Source organism: Paralichthys olivaceus, chromosome 9 (genome assembly GCF_024713975.1).
Source record: "Paralichthys olivaceus isolate ysfri-2021 chromosome 9, ASM2471397v2, whole genome shotgun sequence".
Classification (NCBI taxonomy): Eukaryota; Metazoa; Chordata; class Actinopteri; order Pleuronectiformes; family Paralichthyidae; genus Paralichthys; species Paralichthys olivaceus.
This window is the reverse complement of record NC_091101.1, coordinates 24993046-25011089: the sequence shown is the minus strand read 5'-3', so window position 1 is coordinate 25011089 and position 18044 is coordinate 24993046. Positions and strand designations below refer to the sequence as shown.

General features: G+C 40.3%; 3 protein-coding genes across 30 annotated transcripts in view; all 3 read left to right on the top strand.

Annotated features, from left to right (window-relative positions):
- prom1a (prominin 1a) overlaps positions 1 to 12162 on the top strand; it is a 62587-nt gene extending 50425 nt beyond the window's left edge. For 6 of the 28 annotated variants that reach the window (XM_069531010.1, XM_069531018.1, XM_069531009.1 and 3 more), the window contains 14 exons: positions 371 to 517; positions 1731 to 1802; positions 2221 to 2313; positions 2846 to 2863; positions 3634 to 3687; positions 3769 to 3849; positions 3930 to 3998; positions 4394 to 4483; positions 4721 to 4836; positions 5406 to 5429; positions 5839 to 5907; positions 7786 to 7877; positions 8768 to 8794; positions 9213 to 12162. In XM_069531010.1, the coding sequence (XP_069387111.1) occupies positions 371 to 517; positions 1731 to 1802; positions 2221 to 2313; positions 2846 to 2863; positions 3634 to 3687; positions 3769 to 3849; positions 3930 to 3998; positions 4394 to 4483; positions 4721 to 4836; positions 5406 to 5429; positions 5839 to 5907; positions 7786 to 7855 (903 nt within the window). In that variant the 3' untranslated portion in view covers positions 7856 to 7877; positions 8768 to 8794; positions 9213 to 12162. Of the gene's footprint in view, positions 1 to 370; positions 518 to 1730; positions 1803 to 2220; positions 2314 to 2845; positions 2864 to 3633; positions 3688 to 3768; positions 3850 to 3929; positions 3999 to 4393; positions 4484 to 4720; positions 4837 to 5085; positions 7878 to 8050; positions 8102 to 8767; positions 8795 to 9212 lie in introns of those variants that run through there. The other 22 variants (XM_069531019.1, XM_069531015.1, XM_069531011.1 and 19 more) reach the window with 18 other exon arrangements.
- A 1713-nt stretch (positions 12163 to 13875) lies between these two features.
- Positions 13876 to 14553, top strand: fgfbp2a (fibroblast growth factor binding protein 2a). Its single transcript, XM_069532081.1, has one exon. The coding sequence runs from the start codon at positions 13876 to 13878 to the stop codon at positions 14551 to 14553; it is 678 nt and encodes a 225-aa protein (XP_069388182.1).
- Positions 14554 to 14691: 138 nt separating this feature from the next.
- Positions 14692 to 17629, top strand: LOC109640434 (fibroblast growth factor-binding protein 1-like). Its single transcript, XM_069531039.1, has 3 exons — positions 14692 to 15494; positions 15882 to 15979; positions 16768 to 17629. The coding sequence occupies exon 3, from the start codon at positions 16788 to 16790 to the stop codon at positions 17433 to 17435; it is 648 nt and encodes a 215-aa protein (XP_069387140.1). The 5' UTR covers positions 14692 to 15494; positions 15882 to 15979; positions 16768 to 16787; the 3' UTR covers positions 17436 to 17629.
- Positions 17630 to 18044: the final 415 nt, after the last annotated feature.

Below are 18044 nucleotides of genomic sequence, written 5' to 3'. Positions count from 1 at the left end.
TATTAATGTAAACTGAAGCTGACGATAGAAACAAGAAGCAAACCGGAGAAAACTAAACATTTCCGTGGGATTTGTAATCTTCCATCCAAACCACATCTTCCCAACGTTCTGTTTTGAATTGTTGAAGCTTTTCATTACGTTAACCATGTTTATGTAAACTTATGGTAATTCCACGTCTCTCCTGGACACAGACTTCAGCTTTTTTAACAAGAACTTTGAGGCTGAGCTGTATAATCCCTTTAAATTGCCACACTGCTGAATATGTTGACCCCCAGTTTCAGAAAAATGCACAAAATGAGTCTGGTTTTGTTAAATTGCTCCGAACGTAATTCTGCTCAAACCTTAATGCTGCACCTTCCGTTGTCTGCAGTTCACTAAGGACGTGGTGAGTCAGCTGGAGAGCGTCAGGATCGACCTGAGAGGAATAATCCTGTTAGAGGCGGAGGGGAAGCAGAACCTCCTGGATTTCTCTGAAGCAGGACTGTCAGAGATCAACTACGCCGACTATCTGGAAGAGGTCTCACACACACACACACACACACACAAACTGACACGTGTGAGTGAGCAGACGTGCATGAATGAGCAGGAAAACACACAAACATCAGAGAAGAAGAAGAAAGAACACACAGACACAAGCAGAAACATTAAATATAAAAACTTTATTTCCGTGATATTAGAAGTTAGATTCGAAGTTATCGGCTCTGCAAAGACCTGTGTAAATATTGCTGTTAGATTGTTCTATACATTCGCTGATACTATGGGATCGCAGTTGTACTTTAATGGTGTGTTACCAGAAATAGCTCAGCCTCCTCCATCGCTGTCGGCTGATGTAGCGCAGGCAGCCGTGCTTTACCTGATATGAGCTGCGACATGACACAGCACAACGGGTTCTGTCGAGGGCCGCTGAAGCTCGATTATCCAGAAGTACGGCTGCCAAGGCAAAGAGTGACGTCCCCCCCCCCGTCTCCTCCAACACCACCTGTCAGGTTCACTTAGAGTTATTTCCACAGAGAGACAGAGAAAGAGGGAGGAATAAATCGAAAAGAGGGTTCAGGACCAAGTGTACCACCTGTCCTCATACATAACTCACTCACTCACTCACTCCAGGGCCTGAGATGTTTGTTTGAGTCGTCTTAGGAAGAAAATACAGTAACGTCCCGGATTAGAAAATACAAGATACATAAGATAAGATAACGAAACAAAACATAAGTCACAGGAAGCTTCTCCAACCCTTCTATCTGTCCGTCTGTCCACCTGTTTCAGTATCCATCTTTCCATCTGTCTAAACACAGCTTCTCTATATGAACCTGTGTGGTTCGTGCTGGAGTAAATGTGTATTCATGTGTATATGGCACTGAGAACCGAGGAGTATATAAACTACCTCTCTGCTGACTGTCTGAGCGAACTGATGATAACATTTGTCTGTTTGTTGGCGTCATTGTTGTGACTTTAATCTGCTCCGTAACTCAAAAGGTAAATGTTTACTCTTCATTAAAATGAATTCACTGGAGGAAAATGAACTGATGTGGTTTAAATACGTTTTATTCTGCAGCTCAGTCTTCTTCTATATCACATTATTTATTAGTTCATCCATTCTGCTTTTATTTCTAACGTAAACGTACAATTAGAAAAGATGAAATCTAACTTTTAAACGTCTTGAGCTCAAATGTGGAATATGAAAAACAGTATAAATGATAAAGTTCTTCATTCTTTATAATTTCCTCCTCCAGGTGAATAAAGGAGTGACCGTGGTCGACCTGCTCTCGTTCGCCAGAGACCTGGAGGCTCAGACAGACCTCATGGTAAGAACACTTCAGTGCCTGGATGATACAAACGCTTCATCTGATTCACAAATGTAATTTCGGATGCTGGCGGAGGTTTCGAGCTTCCTGCTCTTCAAGCTCTCTGAAGAACACATAACAAGGTCTCTCATAGAGTTCAGACTGCTCTGCCCTCAGGTGGCTCATAGAAGAGTCCAGGTGGATCCTCCAGAATCAGGGAAATTAGAAAAATTCAGAGACGGTGTTCAAAGCTGACGTCATGTTTCCTGTTGTTGTTCAAATTCTATGAACCGGAACCTTTGAAGCAGAAAGTCTGAAGTTGCGTTTTAAACTAAATCGAACAATAACGACCGATTCTCTGGATTCATTCGAGCTTGAATTTCCTCCAGTGCTCTGATGGTTTATATTTATAATGAACGTATGCATTTATCTGCCTCAGCCCAGAGGCGCTCTGCAGACGGCTCTGAAGGGCCACAGCGGCACACTGCGACAGATCCACACTCAGCAGATCACCCCCATGGAGCAGGCCATGGTAAAGCCCACTGTGTTTACACTGCACATGTTCATGCTCCACTTTACTCTCTATTCAAATAGTTCTGTCTGTATTCTTTTATTCTGTTTGTGCTTTCCAACAGTTTATAGAATTGTGCATTGAAAAAAAAGACCTTTCTGTTTTCTTGATCTAATGTTTTGAACTTTAATTTGGTGAAATTCAGAGAACCAGCACTTTGAGCTCATTGGTTTGGTGCCATGGCCTCAAACTGTTTTTACTTCACTGCTACTGTGTTATTGAAGAGAAAGGTATTGTGCTGAGAAAAATACTGTATATTTCATCGTCTCCCTCGACATCATCAAAAGCAGCGTGTTTCCGCTGCTCGGGCACGTGTCATCAAACCGCGAGAAACAAATCAAATATTCAGTTTTAAGCCGATACCGATCTTTTGAATAACACCAGGGTTCTGCTGCAGCGGCCTCGAGCAGCTCACGCCAGTGGTGACGCAGCTTTTACAGCAGCTCTTTGTGTTTTTCTTTGTTTTGTTTCTTGTTTCTCCTTCAACTTCAAGAAATATGTTAGAGCGAGGGTAAGCACACGTGTGTCCATCCCGTGTATTTAGTGTCCCCGTCCGTTCTTAGTAACATTTAGAGAGATGCGGAAATATAATATATGTCACTGTGAGTGGTGTTGTAGGATAACGTGTGTGTTCTTGTGTTTACATTTACGTACAAATCATATACGGTGTTTAACATGAAGGGTTTTGAACCAAAACATTAGAGCCCGACCGATAAGGACTGTTGTGATACAGGTATATCCGGATAAATGAGAATTAACATGTGTAGAAAATATAATTCTGTTTTTAAATTGGCAATGATAATAATTTACAGGTTAACCGTAAATTATTTATCATAATAAATCAGGAGAAAACACAAATACAACCAAATGTTGAATTCAAACATTCATTTTCTGAAATGTAAAATAAGTTCTAAACATAAACAACAAGTAGACCCAGTGAATCTGTCTGGCTCTGCAAAACATCGCAAAATATCCACATGAAGAAAATGAATATTGTTTTATTTCAGTCGTTGTACATTTTGTGACAACTCTGTTCCGTCATTGGTGGAAAAAAAACTGTTGTTACATAAAGTGTGCGGATCAGTGTGTGAGCAGTTCTTTTCTTTGCATTGTGGATATTTAATTTTGGAGCAAAATTCTTCAGCATGTCCGAAATGAAGCATCAAGTGTCATCAAGTGTCGGTTGGTTTTCATCCCTGACGTCCGGTCGTTGTTTAATCCATAATCTTTGTCATCGCTGGTTTCACTTTGTGTTTTTTTTTTTTACTTTTTCCTCTAAAGAGTGCGTTGAACCAGAGCATGAGGTTCCTGGAGAGAACAGCCTCAGATCTACCGGTGAGTGAACGACTCCTCCGAACTTAATCTAAAGTTTACCTCAAACTTCAAACCCCAAACATCCTCGTTTCCTTCCCGCAGAACAAAGTCTTGGAGGTTCTCGACGCCATCGCAGCTGCGCAACATCTCATCTCCCAGAATGCCACACAGTTAATCAATCGGGTAATTATAGAAATTACTCAATAATATATTCTTAATTTGTGAATGATGCGTGACTCACATCATGTCCTCTTCTTCCTCAGGAAACAGGAAAATACACAGCGACCATCGTTGGCTACTTCCATCAGTACATAGAATGGGTCAAAACGTCTGTAAGTGTTTGTGTGTGAATCTGTTAATTTGTCGGAGCTTGCGTTGACTCACATTTTCTCACCACCGCTGCTCGTCAGGGACTTACTGGCATTCGCGTGTCGGGAGTAAATATAGAGGAGACGAATATAACAGTTATAACCTCTATAAAGTTCAGGAATTTGCTTTGTGGCCCGTTGGTTTCATGCCGGAGTTAAACTGAGGAAATCACAACAGCGTGGAAAGAAATAAAGAAAATGTCGGAGCTGTTTTGTCGATCACAGTCAGAACAATATTTTTATTGTAATGTTGTTTTCCATGTGCACGTAAAGTTATAGTACACGGATGTATCGTGCAGCATAATCAGGCTGGAGCTTGTATTCCTGAATCTTCTCTCTTCATGTCTTGTTTCCCGCAGCTGGCCATGGAGGTGGCCCCCTGCAAACCCTTCAGCAACATGGTGGACACCGCAGAAATCATAGCTTGTAGTTTCTTGGTGGACTCTATGGTAATAATGGAGCTAAAGGGGGAAAAAAAACCTCAAAGCCCAAACTGACATATTTCAAATTGCTTGTTTTCTTTACGCCAAACTCCAAAATGCAGATATGTTCATTAAAGTTAAAGAAATTCAAATGTAGAAAAAGTTGGAACTGGACTTTTTGGGATTAAGTGAAGCAGATGAATATTCTGTCGGTTGATTCGTGGATGAATAATTCCAGGTTGAATGGTTTGTCTTTGTGCTCAGAACACTTTCTGGATGGGCCTGGGCTGCAGCACTCTGTTCCTGCTGCCGAGCATCATCCTGGCTGTGAAACTGGCCAAGTTCTATCGCAGGATGGACACAGAGGACGTTTACGACGAGTGAGTAGTTTGGTTTTTAGTTTATAGAATATGAAATAATAAGTAAATACACAAGAAACTGTATGTCTGTACTGCAGTAATTCAAATGTTCTCTCATCTCTTTAAATTGTTTTAATTCAGTCGCTTCAATGATCAAATTTAACAAATCTCTTGGTTTCTAATGTTTTTAGATGAATAAACGTTTCATGGTTGAGTTTTTTTTTACGCTGTAGCTGATTTGTGTTTTCTTCCGTTCTCTCTTCCTTGTAGTTCCTCTGTTTCTGGGACTTGGCATTTTACTTTGTGATAACCATTTCTACTATTTCCATCTTCCACATCTCGTGTTTTTATTATCATTTTTTTCGTTTGGTTTCTCTCTGTCAAGCACTCGGCACTTTACAAGAAAAGAAACAAACATTGCGATGCATTTGTACATTCGTTTTGTTCTTCTTCACGGACCTTTGATTTTGGTCATGGCTTAACTGAAATGCAGCAGTTGTTGTATTACAGGGACGTTCCTGCTGCTGTTCTATTGCTGAACACTTCAATAACATTTTTATTTTGTCGTTTCTTTGTGTGTATCTTTATAGCATTGAGACAATTCCCATGAAAACGTAAGACCACCTCCCTCTGTCCCTCTCGCCCTCTATCACTCTGTGCTTTTCTCTGGATCCTGTAAATAGAACTGTTTACTAAATTCTTGGTGCTGGTTGATGTTTTTAGGCTTGGAGTTGCTCTTATGGGTGGATGCTGTGGTCTCTTGTCGTGTGCTACCTTTTGAAAAGTGCCCCTTACCTTACATGAAGGGCTCGTGCAATCATTACCTTACAAGTCCACCTGTCTCCTTTTTTTTTTTTTTTGTAAGTTGTAGTGTAAATAAATCATCACGGTTTATACTCGAAATAAGAAAATGTGTATCCGCTGACATTCTTGCAAAGCGTTTTTACAGCATGCCGTTTCTCTCACGTCACATTTTTCATCCCCCTTTTTTTTTTTTGTATACGACATTTTGTTTGTTTTCAGTTTGGAAATTGGTAATAATGGTTATCATAGTGAGGGTTCACAAGGTATTCCAAATCCTATGATGACAAGGTAAATGTTATATTGATCCTGTTGCCTGCATGTGATGGGGAGTGGAGGCATGCCTGGGGAAAGGGGTCCGATGAGCACGTGGCTGCACGATGCATGGCTTTAAGGGGGTTGATTCATTGCATACACATAAATACACACACACACACACCAAACCTAGAGGAGAGCAAAATTAGTAGTAGATAAAAGCTGACGGGTGATGGTAGCTTTATTTGCGAACTATCCCGTGATATGTTTTTACTTTTAATAACTTTTTAAGAATACATTCTCATTTCTTTCTTTCCAAGAGTCAGATGTTCTGAAGTTTGGAGCTGGGGTCAGGAGGAGATTATTTTATCTTTGCCTCTCGCACAAAACCTGGAAGCAGGAGAAAGCTCAACTTTACTCGTGCTGTCCTGTAAATAATAACTGGAATAAGAAAATACTTCAGCACATAACTGCCCCTAAAACCACAAATGATCTTGTTTTCATTGTGCACAGGAGGATGAACTCACCTAACTTTGGTTCACTTCTGACTTTTCCTCTTTAATGAGGTTCACATGTGTGATTTTACCTTGAAATTTTGTATTCCTTCATTTTAAATCTGACTATTTCCATTTATTTCTTGAAAAAAAAAATAATAATAATACATATATATTGCAATTTCTATACTGGAAATACATTTGGAAGTCAATGATTAATTCAACACAACTAATTAAATTATTCTTCACTGTGGACCTGTAAAATACAGCTGCCACTGTGAAAAGTTGTGCTTCCAGTTCCTGGGACGACTCCAGTTCCAAAACTCTTCCTGTCTCACTCTCATAAAGAAAGTTTATTCCTCCAAATATCAAACTTTTCCTTAAAAACAAATATTGACATCATAAAACAAGACAACAGGGATTTATTGTCTCTTTCACGCAGTCTGTCTCAATTAAGTCTCATCCCCACGTTGTTGCTGCCGAACCTCCTTCTGTTTTATTTCCGGGGGGCGGGGCTGCGGGGGGGCACTTGCTGCACGCTGTACGAACACACTCGTGTGAAATGAAAAAAAACCCCACAATCCTGTCTCCTCTCGTTTAGAGTCAGCCAAAGTCCGATGAATGTTCACCTGATCATTTTGTTCAGAGAGAGGCAAGCATGTGAAGCTCTGGTGTGATGCTGGGAATGCTGCTCCTTTGATTTCCTCCTTTCATTAACACGTCTAACTGCATGATGTTCATTTCTTTAAGTTGCGTTTGGACGGGGGTGCATTTGACCAAACTACCCGCTGTAACCGAGGCTGCAGGCAGAGAGCAGGACGGCCGAGTCTCAAACAAAACCAGGCGCCAGCATCAACTTTTAAACTTATTGAACTTGTCCTTTGTGTGAGGACAGCTCTCCTCTCATTCCTCTATAGTTTCAAAGACGTTATAAAAATCCTTTTCTAAGAAATATTGTTCAATACATTTATTTCTTAAATCTAAACTCTGGATTTTAAAGGGGCACTAAGTAATCAATGACTTTTATTGACCTGTTTGAAACCACTGACCTCTTTCATTCTCCTAAAACACATTTATTAACAAAGTCGTATTTATATCCCAGAGGAAAGTAAATTAGACTCTTGGCTCTGAAACGATCCTGTAGAAAGAAAATATAAAGTTTGTCTATTAAAACTGGTGAATTGATGAACAACAGATTAATATTCTCACTTATTGCCCCTTTACCTTTCGACACTTCATCCGCCTCAATCCCTCAGAGGATGTTGACGTGGCTGTTCTGCTCTCTGGCTCGTCACCCGCTCGCCCTGCGTCTCTTTGCCGAGAAGCACGAAGCGGTTTCACATAAAGGTGATGGTTGAAATCCTCGTCTGTGCCGTTAATGCTGTTCCCTGTGTGTGTTTCTGTGTTTCTGTGCCGGTAGCATCCCAACCTATGACACTATGAACAGGTTCCCGCGGGCCTCGGCTCCTCCGAGGCACATCGACTGGTGACAGAGAGCCGACTCTCGTTCAGGTACCGGACCACCGACCAATCCGAGCTCTGCTTCTCCAGCGGCGTTTCACTAAACTCCTTCCTCACACAGCTGTCGTCTGCCGTCATCACGCCATCTGTCTCGCTCGTCTGTGTTTCTGCCTTCCTGTCTCTCGTGCTGCCAACTAACCCGACTCTCTTACGCTTCTTCACAGCTTGTTTTAGTCCCTTTCTGCTCACAGTGACTTTGCAGGAAAACCAGCATGGTGAGATTTGTTAATTTTTTGGAGTCACTAACGAACCATGACTGTCTTCAGGATGTTTGTGTTTAGCTGTGATTGTCGGAGTCAGTGTTGTAGAAGAGAGATGCTGCATGTGCTTGTTCCTCCCTTTTTAACTACTGTTCATTATTCTTCATAATTTAGTTTTAAAGTAATAAAACAGTCGTTTCATATCATTATCAGAACAGTGTGTGTGAATCCTTGCAATTATAATTCTGCAACGCTTTTCCTCATTTGCCCTTTTATTGTATTTGCAGTTGAAGCTGTCATTAAGGTGTCGTTACGTGAAATCATGTGAAAGTATTTGCCATTTCATTTTATTTCTTTATAAAAAGTAGAATTTTAGGTTACAACACTATTTGCAGTTAATATTAGGGAAAGTCACATTTCCTCCCAGAGTCCCAGAGGGTTTTATGGGAATATTGTAAGAACAGTTCATTGTTTTAAAAAAAAAAGGAAAAAAGCACAATATAGTGTTTGAAAACTCTTCTTGAAAACTTCACTGACTTCACTCTTCTATTTCATAACTCTGCCAGAGCTGCGTCAGTCCCCTGAGTCGTGCAATGTGGAAAAATGACACTAGGACTTGGATTACTTACTTTAATGTTTCGAAATACCTCGTTCATCTTTCTCTAACATTTGTCTTCACAGTGCCCTCGAAAACTGGAACTGAAAAAAGTGAGTTTGCCCTCAGTTTTATTTTTGAAGCCTTTCAGTTAAATCTGCTGCAGCCGATCACACAGCAGGATGAGTTTCGATCCTCGGATCAGTCGTGAGCCCTTTTTTGTTAAGAAATCAATTTAACTCTGACTTTCTCATATCGAGCCTCAAAATCTAATTTGCGAAAAAGTTTTCTAAATTAGACTTTGTCATTCACCAGTTTTATTGTTGTATATTGATAAAAAGGTCAAAGAGGATGAAAAGTCTTGTTTTGTGCATTTATACTAAATTGTAAGAATAGAACGACCAAAAGCAGAAGTTTTACTTAAACTATTCCAAAACTGTTCACGTGCAATCATTTTTTTAATGAATCTCCACGTGCATTGTATTGTGTTTGAGGTTTTCTAATCATATATCATGTTCATTTGTTGTCCAGCCATGTTTCACATCCCTCGGACCAGACGAAGCTCAATGAAAGCTGGTTTCCTTACGACGGAGGAACAAACAAAGCCGTGCAGGTTTCTACAGCGATCAACTCAACCAGACTGATCACAGCCTTCAGTACGTTTACTGTACCTGCTCTCCAGCGTCCCCCTGCCCCACTTTAAGGGTTTCTAACTGCCGGACGTAAACCTCATCTCCTGCAGCATCAATCTGAGCCAGGCTTGCTCTGCATTTTTCACAAGACTGCTGTGTCTGCGTTTACATTTGTTCAGACACAAAACCAAGCTGAAGATACACTGGGCAAGAGGACGTGACCATAAATGTGATGCCTGTTGTTTGGTTTTTTTTTTTTTTTTTTTTTTGGTACTTGTCACCTGAAGGTCACGTCAGGCCAGAGGGAACCTTTTTATTTCTCCTGCACATGAAACAGATGCGTCACATTCAGCAGAAACGTGAACGGGCGGAGAAACGGTCGAAATTTACATGAAATTCAATGAAAACCAGTTTTAATGAAAAGGAAAGATGTTCGTGAACTGCCGTCTGTGTGAGTGGGTGGTCGAGAGGATTCCGACAAAGTGGTGAAATATGTAAAGACAGGTTTGTGACAGAGGAAAATTTAGCATGGCTTATAAAAATGTTTACAATATTATGAAACATCTAGAGTTTGACATGTACGCTGGTTTTGGAGCGATTTGCAAATGACTGGTTGCCTTTCAGAAGTTAATGAAACGGGAAAATCCATCATCAGATGATCTTACACTGTTAAAAATCACCAACGTCTGGTTCAATCTCTTCATGATTTAGTGAAAATTAATTATTATAAGTGTGTTTTTTTATTCAATCTGCTTCATCTCACGCCGGGCCAGGTGTTGATTTCCTACATTTCCCAGAATGCCTCTAAACATCCCAGAAATTGTGACTCATTAGGTCTCAGGTCTAATTAGGTAAGTTTAACCAAACAATCATTTTTCTTGCGGAGATGGTTTCACTACTGCAAGAAAAATCTCAAATATTAAGGAAATCACATCACAGAATTTTAGGATATATACGTTTTTTTCTCCCATTTTTTTTGAAAGATAAAGATTATAGTTTTTATATTTACTTTTTATTTTTTATTGTTAGCGCAACATCTACAGTCCAACAATACACCACAAAACATCAAGAAATAGTGTTTCACAGTGTGAGGACTTTGGGTGGATTTTCCCTTTGAATCACTCGATGAACTCAGAGCGTAATCATCACATAACGAGAGAGTGAGGTTTTAGATTGTTCCTTAGGTGATGGATTGATTAACTAGACTACGCATCACGTTGTGTTTCGCTAACAGGACATTTTTACTGAGATCTTTGTTGCTTTCGTAGCGGTGATACTTTTACTGTCAAGCCAAATCCTCTTTTTTTTTTTTACTGTAGGTCTCAGGTCTGTAGTGAACGATCAGTTACATGCTTTGTTTTCTGCTTTTAAAAAAAAAAAAAAACCCACAGTAGCTATGGATACATTTAAATCTACGGAACACATGAATGTATTCAAGAGCTATTTTCTATTTTCTATCGCTCGATATGGCTGTCGGCTGAAATCTATCTTTAACTTATCGGGCCAGTTTATCTCATCCGCCTCTTCTCCATGTTTACAAGCTAGAGTTTGCAGATGCTGTCAGTGTAGAAACGCTGGTGAAAAACTAGACAATCCGCTCGTGGAACAGAGTCAGCACTGCCAATCAGATATTAGAAGAATGCTTTGTGGTTTCTACGATTGGTGGTATTGATGCACACAGTGAAAAAAAACAATGTCCATCTTAACGTCGACATTTAGGATTTTTGGATGCAGAATAAAAAATCTTAATTAAACCTACAAAACCAAATGTAAGATGCAGTAATTAAACTTTATTGTTTGTTTTTATTTCTTAATAAGATCTTGAATACGATAAAAAAGTTGAGTTCTTCTCTCCGTATTTGAGAATATATTAAATATCAAATATATGTATATATATATATATATATATATATATATATATAAATATATATGATCTAAATCAGTGATTAGTTGATTAAAATTGAAAACTAGTAATAATATTTATAATTATATATAATTTCACCTCTTGTACCTTATGACTACATAATAACTGAAATTATAATGACTACCCTAACACACACTAACACGATCCACGCTAATTACCTTAGATAGGAACATAAACTTAATCCTATTTACATTTGACCATTTTTAACATCAGATTACTTTGACATTACAAATTAGATCCAGATTTTAGTCTCCAGATTAAAACTGATTACAGTAATTTTTAAATTGATTCACAATAGATTAAAAAACATTCGATTTTTATTGAGAAGGAAAAATCTCATGCTACTTATTCACACAAACACAATCAACACGAGTCACCAGCTTAATTCACATTCTCTGATTTTATTCTCAATAAAAAACACTAAAAGTAACACAACAAAAACTAAACTACGATCTTAATCCCACTGTGAAAGTTATTTTTTATATTCATAAGATTCATGCTAACTTGCTGCTCACTGTTGTACATAAGCCTAGTGCTGTAAACAGTATTGTATTAACTACCCACTGTCCGGACAAAGTTCCTCAGTCTAAGTGCTGTGCGATTAAAACATAAGACATTTCTATTCCGATAACCGATTGAATTGTTAAGATGGATATTTTTAGAAACAGCTGTGTGCACAGTTTCTTGTCTGCTGGCGTCTGGATGTGACCCAACCTTGAGAGAAAAAGGGTATGAATTTACTAAGTGCTTAAACTAGAGTTAGTGCATCCAGGCCCTGGATGTATGCTGGCAGGACAGATGCACAGTGGGAGCTGGTTTTAGCTGTGGTGCTCCACACTTTGGGCACAGACGGAGCCGCTGAAGAGGAACTTCTCATGTGGTGGTGAAGAAAAGTGTATAAAATGTGAATAAACTGCGGATTTCAGTTTGTCCTTTCACTGTATTTCTTTTCGTTTGTTGTTCACGTGTACTCTCTATGAGAAGACCTCATAGGTTGTGTCTTTATGAAAACAACAGTGGGTTTGCTTTTTTAGCAGCAATCATTCAGTAAAAGCTAAAATTAGAGATTTAAGCAAAATGTGTGTTTTTAGAAACATATCTGCTGTGGTACTGAAAGTAAAAGTACACACATATATGTAAAACAAATGACGTATAACATGAGACGTCCTGCTCGTTGTGTATCTTGAGACACTGGGCTGCACATTCTTATGTGGTGCTGCCGCTCCTGGCCAGAACCCACTGGGTTGCGTTGCTGGTCAGCTATTTTCCATAGGTGATGATTATCCTGTTCCATAGGCTTCGCTCTGAGGTTTTCCTCAGGCACCACACTGCAAAACCACTTCTTCCAAATAGGCTCATATAAGTTTCAGATGAGACTCGTCAGAAACAGAAGCAACGACACGGAGGAAATGTTTTTCGTTTATGTCCATTTCCGAGAATTTCACAAATTGTCCTTGTTCGCTGAGTCCTGCACAAGTTGTACATCCCAGTATGTACAGTCCAGCCCTGATATGGGCCGAGCCATTCACTAACAGAAACAGCAGACACTCCAGTTCTATAGAAATATGCACTTGATGGGGGAAATGTGTTTATTCTGTATATTATTAGAACTTCACGTACACATGTAGTTATTTATGTTGCTGCTGCAGCTGCTGCACGCTCCATCTGGAAATAAAGTAGTATTAGTTTGAATGCATAGCTGTGAACATATGGAGTTGCACTTATGTGAAGTGTCCTCGGGGAAAATTCTGGACAACCAAAGATAATATTTCATTTGATTCACAAAATACAGATCATGATTCCATAAAGAACAAAAATCCTGGATCTACATAGTTTTGCATAAATCCTGTTTATGAACTAACAGATGAAAACTTAACCTTCTTAATGGAAATAACGTCAAAGATCCTGATGTTATTTTCACTGTTTCTGTTCCGAATGCGTCGACTTGGCCTCACGACACACACAACGGGACATTCATCTCCAGAGACGCCCTGAAGTAGAGAAAAAGTCCAACCCCACCCCTCGTTATCTGGCTAAGACATAAGCATGTCTTGTTGTTTCTTAATTGACCTACAAATATTGACCATGCTCCACAGTGAACTGGGTCCACAGTGTTTCCTGCTCTCGCTTCTCTGCGGTCGTGCTCGATGGCGTTCGTGTTTGCAGGGAAATGATAGGTTTCCCTGCACGGTTCTGAACTGCTTTAAAAACAAGCATGAACTTGAGGGCTTCAGACTAACTTCAGTAAATCCTCAGACATAAGATAATTATCAAGAAGAATATGATGTTTTGCCTGATTGCATAAACCCTGTGGCAACAGGAATGCACCAAACTGGAAAACAAGGTTCAATTTACATAATTGTCCTCTGCAGAAAGTTGTGTGACAGAATGTTCCCTTCTCTCAGAGCACTGAGGTAAACATGAGCGTCACCGTCTCAGCCGGTTTGACTTCCTCCACAGAGATTTAACCGATGTTGCTGTTCTCCTCCTCCCGAACACCAAGTTTCTTTTAATCTGGCCACTTTTTTTTTCTATCCCGAATTCCTGCTTTGTCTGCATAGCAAATAAATAGCAGGAGGGATCCTCAGCTCCAGCAGTTCCACTCTCCTCCTCCTGCACTCAGCATCCATCTAACACCATGTGGACCCAGGCCAGCCCTCCCCTGCTGCTGCCGCTGCTGCTCGCCTGCTGCCTCTGGCCGGCCGAGGCTCAGAGCGACGGCAGGATGCAGAACATCTGGGACGATCCCATCAAATTCAAGACCAAGGCTGAAGACTTCTGCAACATGACCATCACCGGTCACGGGGAATTCACCCGGATGAGGCTGTCATGCCAGAGCAGCAAGCGCTCCTACTGGTGCGAGTACGTGGGGAAGCCTTACAACTGCCGCATGTACAACAAAAAACCCCGACACTACTTCATCCAGATGATGTGGGGCTTCAGGAGGATCCACAATGCCTGCGAGGCACCGAAGAAGATCAGACCTCACATGTGCAGGAAGGCAACTGACGACTCTCAGATGGTCTTTTCATCTGCTGGGTCGTCCCAGTTATGGCAAGAACTTTCTTCAAGACCAAGACCAGCAGCCCGGCCTGCAAGACCCGAACCTCGACCTGCACCCGACAGGCCGGAGTCAGTGAGGAAACCCTCTTCGAAATCCATACGAGTCCCACCGAGAGAAAAGACCTCGCAGAGAACCACTCCGCCGCCACCGACGCCTCCTGTGGAGACCAACGCCAAGAGGATGGCTCGGCAGTACTGTTGGAGGTCACTTCATGGCGTCTGCTCCTACGTCATTGGGTTGTTTCGAAATTAACAAGAAAGGTACGGACCTCTTTGATAACACATCTTTTATTATGTTTTACTGCTAATCCAAGAATTCTGTGGTTGGACGAGGGGTTTGAATCCTCCAGCAGTCATCTGATAAATGAATAGTTTTCTGTTGTATTCACAGATTTACACTTCTGATGAAGATGTCTTCTGACGAGGGAAAGTGCGGCGGAAGAACAAGAAAGCTTCCCTCAGGAGAAGGGACGTTACTGCAGTGACTCTAACAAACCTTCCTCACTGAAACTTGCATGTATCATCCTCATCCTCCTCCTCCTCATCATCATCATCATCATCCACTGAAAGACAGATTTCTCAGAAACAACCTTTTCATGGTCACAGCTGTAAGAACATCACTACCTGACTTCTTTTTATAAGAACAAATATTTTGCATTCGAAACATAAGTAGCTAAGTTTCCGCAGATGAACCTAAACATGAAACCCAAACTTATTTATCTTTCTTTGTTTACTTGTATATAATCTATACTTGCATCACTTGATATTACTTTGAGTATTACATTATATTTTAGCAAAGATTTGTGTACTGACGTCTTTGAAAAATGTAATAAATGTGAACTTCTTTGATGGAATAAATTCATTATTCTCAATAATATTTGTGTTTATCAGTTTTAATTTATGGATCTTTTCCTACAGATAAACAACAGTTCCACAGTAAACCTGTAGGTGTCCCTGTTGCTCAAGTGTCAGGAACCGTAGTATTCAGACCTGCTGATTTTCTCCTGCAGGGACATCAGGCTTCAAGACTTTTCAAGTCCTTTTGTATTTGACACACACCAGATGGTCCAGTGAATGTCTTTAAAAACCCAGATGTCTTCAATGTTGTCACAAAGCAGTTGGGACTTCTTGCAGCGAGCGGCACAATCTGCCACCACAGATTATTGTGAGTCCTGATAATTCATCACAGATCTGGTGAGTGTTCACTACTTTTGCTCACATATGGCCGGTGCATGTAGCAGAGCTCTCTTCAGTTGAAGTTTGAGCAGGAGGTCAGAGTGCATGAGTGTAGTGGAGGATTTTTAAGATAAAGTATTTCATTTGCTCTTTGTTATGCAGATTATTATTCAATATGTTTAAAAATAACATGACAAGCTTGTGGTGTAGTTAATGTTTTTAACTATTTTACAGAATTTGAGTCAAAATGTCCCTGACAGTGCACTCATTCGTTAATTTCACCTGCTGAACTCAACAAACTTTGTAAGCCCTTCAGTCATGCTGTGTGTGTGTGTGTGCATGTTTGTGTGTGTGTGTCTCACTCTGTGCGTGTGTGTGTGTGTGTGTGTGTGTGTGTATATGAAGGGGTGGGCGGATTCTGCAGCAGCGAGCTGTAGCTGCAGGTAAAGAACTCGACTCTCAGGTGTCTGGACCTCGAGCTGAAGTTTTCTCTGAAAGTTCAGGTAGGTCGACTCTGATTGATCTCATGTCTGTTAGAACGACTCTGATGACTTAGTTTCAAGGTTTGTAGTGTGTGTGACTGCTCGGTTTGTTTCACTTTGTTTAGAATCCATAGATTCTTAACTCTGATTCTTTGACGGTCACTTTATAATACTTATATAATACTTATATAATACTTATAATACTTTATAATAAATGACTTTAATGTCTCTGCAAAAATTCTCCAGTAAGTTTAAATGTCCTTTATGGTGATTCTTGAAAATAGTACGCGAGTGCTGCACTTAAGTACAAGTACTTATAATTACTTATTGTAAGATTTTACATGCAGAGAACATGCTGTACTTCTAGTTGTGTATTATTAACAGAAAATGATAAACACATTGACAGGATTTAACAATAAGTAAATGTATCCAATAATACTTTGACGTATGGCACATTCTTTGCACAATGAGAACTTTTACTATTTAAAGTTTGAGAATATTATAGTAATATACTAGTTATACTTTTGTACTCTTTAATAAAGGAGTCAAACTTAAATACATTCTGGGGTAACTGATTCATATCTCTTACTGCACTGGTACTTTTTATTCCTCTTTTCTTTTGGAGTCTTTTCTGTCTTAATTTATCTTCTATTCATGTCACATGGGAAGGACTCTTCCCTTGAGACTGAAAAGAATAGAAACAACCTTGAACACCTTGGAAACACAGGTCCAAGAGGATTATAATGATTCTTTTAAAGAAGGAAATGATTAGAGGTCAGATATCTAAATCCCAATATATCCTCTTACAGGGTCTTATCTACAGGTTTTAATGGCTTTCCTCACCAATCTCGCCATCCTCCTGGTGCTGGCTTGTATTTCCCATCAGCTGATGTTGGGCAGCTGTCAGAAAGGTCGAAGGGGACGAGGGGGACGAGGGGTGGACAGAGGACAGCACAAGGACAGGTCAGGGCCGAAGGTCGCCCGCCAGCCCAAATCTGTCTCTGCTCAGCCCATCAAGGGAAAACTGGTCACCAAAGACAAGTCTGAGTGCACCTGGGCGGCCACGGGTGAGGATGTCTTCGTCCTCGGTGTCACTTGCAAGAAGGGGGACACAAGCTTTAGCTGTGAATACGTCTCCAAACCTTTCCTCTGTCCCAGGTACGCCTCCAATGTCAAACTCTACTGGAAGCAAATTGCGAGGGCACTGAAGAAGCAAAAGAACCTGTGCCAGGACGGCAGTGCGCCGGTCAGGGCAGGTATGTGCAGACAAGCTGCCAGAGATGCTCATTTCAGACTCCGTGATGTTCAGAGAGAAGCTGTCCAACCTCCCCCACCTCCTCCTTCTCCTCCCCCTGCGGCCAGAGCTGTCAAATCCTGTCAGCCTGGACACAAGAAGCTGGCGGAGGAGCACTGTAATGACTCCTGGTCGAGTCTTTGCACGTTCTTTTTTACTATGGTGCAGGATGACGACTGCTGAGACAGAAAAGAAGAGAAGAATTAGAAACTTATTATCTAACCCTTTATATACACTTGTCACAAAAAAGTTTGAAATCATGTGAATCCTTTGAGATAGAACTTCACCAATGTTAACACTCAATAAATCCTTTTGTATTTCTAAATGATTTGAATGGTTTGTCTATTTGAATGAGAATAAATTGTGTTTCAAGAAAATACTAAAAGTTGAGACTCAGTATGTGAGAATAAACCCAATATTCTTTTACAAACACAGAGAACTGAATCACAGGCCCACACATACACTTTCTATGTATGTTTATTAAAGTAATCTCATGTAAAATCATCTGTTTTTACATCATGTTCATACAGAATTAGATTTCTTTCCTCGATTCAAACAAGAGCACTTTGTCCTGAACTTTTAAAACAATCGAATTTACTGTAAATCCCTCTTTTTCTGTTTTGTCCTCTAATGTGTGCGCTCGCTCCTGCTGAAGGTATTTGCTGGGAGATTAGACACTGGGCATGTTGGGTATTGACACAGTAATTTAACCAGGGGGAGTGTGATTTTTGAAAAGCATTAGCCTGCATACTTTGGCACGAAACCTCAGACTCCACGTTCTCAGTGTGGAAG

Excerpts from the sequence above, each read along its gene's own strand:
- LOC109640434 (XM_069531039.1), top strand. The coding sequence starts at position 16,788 with ATGGCTTTCCTCACCAATCTCGCCATCCTCCTGGTGCTGGCTTGTATT.
- fgfbp2a (XM_069532081.1), top strand. The coding sequence starts at position 13,876 with ATGTGGACCCAGGCCAGCCCTCCCCTGCTGCTGCCGCTGCTGCTCGCC.